Raw genomic sequence first — 2,634 nt, 5'->3', positions numbered from 1 at the left:
CGTAGCACTGGCGACATCTCTGAGTCAGTATTTGAAGACGTATTTAGAATAAAAATTCGTAAAATAACGTATTAAGTAGGTTACTAGACACCAAAGTATTAAAAAATCTTGTAAAATTACTGGTTATTTTCAAAATCATAATTTGCTTATAACTATAAGAAATCTCAAAAAATCTTATTTTCCAATTCATGTTTAACAAAGAATACATTTCATGTTGAAAAAAATCAAACTGCCAATTGTTCCAATTCCTTGAGCAACTCAGCCTCTCCTTGGATTTTGGTCAACTGATTGGCTTCGAGCATCTTTCCACTTGCTTGCTCCACCTTCAGTTTCTCTATAGCGTCCAATTTCTATAATAAAAATACAATTATTAACTAAAACTTCAACACAACACCATTTAAAAACCTTCTTGATATTCTTCAACTTCTTATCAATTTCGGGATCTCCAGTCAAAGTAACTTGCACGTTGCTAACAATTGGAGATGAGACTTGTTTGTTCTCACTGTCCTCATTCAACTTCAATGCCTTTTTCGCTTCTCTTTTCTTCTTCTTTTTAAGTGCCGCCTTGGACGGAGTATTATTGGCACCTACATAAAAGTATTAAAATGACCTTCTTAAACTTTATAATGGCATAAAAGCATATTACCAACGTTATGGGGCTCTTCTTCGTTTTTATGCAACTGGAAACTGACAGCAGGTCGATTGCGAGCTGAAGGAGGCCTGTAAACATGTTTAGAGGCTTGGGGCTCACTGGGGACAATTCCTTCTACCTTCTTAGAGGAGATTTGAGGCTCTTTAAAGGTCAATTTTGGGTAAGGCTATATAAACAAAAATACAAATTTCCTCTGCTTTAATTCAAAGCTATTAGTTACTTACCTTCCAAGTAACTTCATACAATTCCTCTCCCTGTGGAAAGCAGTTTTCATACAACAAAGAGAAAGAATAGTGCCAAATTTTGAAACCATTGCCAGTCCTGAGTCTTGGAGCTGTGGTGGCTGTGAGAAAATGCTCACCGTCAGGGGCCCATTGGAGAAATGTAGTGTCCCTAGCCTCTCCACTACTTATCTTCTTTTTATTAATAGCATCCCATACTTCCACTTGCCCTGGGAGATTTCCAAATCCCCCCAAAAGTAAAATATTCCCTTGAGGGTTATAGTAAACAGCATTTCTTGCCCCAGTGCCCAGTTCAAAGCAAGGCTCACACTTTAAATTAAAAATCGTAGCCTTGGCAGGGGTGAAGCCATATACCACGCAAAATTCCTGGTTTTTAGGAGACCACTGTACACTGTAGATTGGCCCTTCCTTACCTAAATCAATCATTTATTTGCAACCTCCTTTAAAAAATACAAAAAAGCCCTCACTCATAGTCACCATAGAGGTTTGTCCATTTAAACCCATAAAATGCAACCCTTGTTTGCCATAGTAAGAACCACCTGTTTTATCCACTTCAGTAGATGTCAACAGCAAAGCATTGTTTCCTTTGGAGTTCCAAATAAAATCAACTTTGTCAGCTTGAAAAAAGCTTTTATTGGCAATTACCTGTTGATTGTCAAAATTTGGATACTTAAACAACCTAAAACCATGAAAATAAAACCAAAACTCTATTTCATTGCCACATATTACCTCCCAAAACTTGGTTGCCCTGGAGACCCTATTGTGTGGCACAAAACAAAATAACTTCCAATATTTGGAGACAATTCATATGATACTACTTTATGTCCATTAATTCTCTCTACAATTTTCTCAAAATTTAAATCCTTGTAAAACACAACATCAGTGTTTACAAGCCTTGAAAAGAGCTTCTCATCAAGACTCCAATGAGGCTCCCTACAAATTAACAATAAACTCAAATATCTAATTAGAATTACTTAATAGTACCAATTCATTTGCTTCTTTTGTGTGAAGCTGTTGACAAGCTCTCCACCTTCAGTTTTATAAATTTTCAAATTTGGACTTCCTTGAGGATTGGCATTGCTAACAGTGAAAGGCTCCCAACTCAATAGAAACGTACTTTTAGGTGAAAAAGCCAAATGATATACTTTTGTATTCTCAATAAATGCCACTTTTTTCCAAGTTTCAGTATTAAGAACTGTAATTCTAAACCAAAAAAATTCTACAAAATGAGAATTTATGTAAAATTAGGTAACTTACGTTGGCCAGTTAACATACGCCAGATACAACCCTTCAGGGCTGAACAGTATAGTGCGGCAAGATTTGCTTTCAATTGGGGGAAACTGATCATAGGGCTTCACGCTAGGAGGGCCCAGAATAGCCGTTATACCCGTGGAACTTCGAGCTTAACGAGTTAATAAAACTTGGTTAATTTTACGTGAATTAAATGGAGGAATACTTACTAAAAATGGGGATTTGTGCACTCATGGCACCTTCAAAATTTTCACCAATTTCTCTATATATAAAAGAATGATATTCAGACGTTTTAGTTTCTCAAGAGAGAAGTCACTCTTTACTACCACTTGTAAATGCAAATAGGCTCAAAATCCATGTTTTTAGAAGGGAAATTGGGGTTGATTAATAGGAAGTTCATTTTTCTTCCTTTTTATCCTGCATGTAAAAAATGTGAGGTTACGTTGATGATTAAGACATGAAATGAAAGTGACGCAAAAAGTGTCAATT

At 36.0% G+C, this 2,634-nt stretch overlaps 1 protein-coding gene across 1 annotated transcript; it reads right to left on the bottom strand.

Moving 5' to 3' along the window:
- Positions 1 to 172: 172 nt before the first annotated feature.
- Positions 173 to 2,598, bottom strand: eIF2A (eukaryotic translation initiation factor 2A). Its single transcript, XM_066285909.1, has 9 exons — positions 2,355 to 2,598; positions 2,152 to 2,296; positions 1,879 to 2,097; positions 1,624 to 1,827; positions 1,362 to 1,573; positions 877 to 1,307; positions 647 to 818; positions 406 to 587; positions 173 to 350 (listed from the first exon to the last, which is right to left on the bottom strand). The coding sequence occupies exons 1-9, from the start codon at positions 2,377 to 2,379 to the stop codon at positions 225 to 227; spliced, it is 1,716 nt and encodes a 571-aa protein (XP_066142006.1). The 5' UTR covers positions 2,380 to 2,598; the 3' UTR covers positions 173 to 224.
- Between the last annotated feature and the right edge of the window lie 36 nt (positions 2,599 to 2,634).

This window comes from Euwallacea fornicatus, chromosome 9 (assembly GCF_040115645.1).
Source record: "Euwallacea fornicatus isolate EFF26 chromosome 9, ASM4011564v1, whole genome shotgun sequence".
In the NCBI taxonomy this organism is placed as follows: domain Eukaryota; kingdom Metazoa; phylum Arthropoda; class Insecta; order Coleoptera; family Curculionidae; genus Euwallacea; species Euwallacea fornicatus.
Note: the sequence above shows the minus strand (reverse complement) of the source record. Positions and strands in the feature narration are given on the sequence as shown.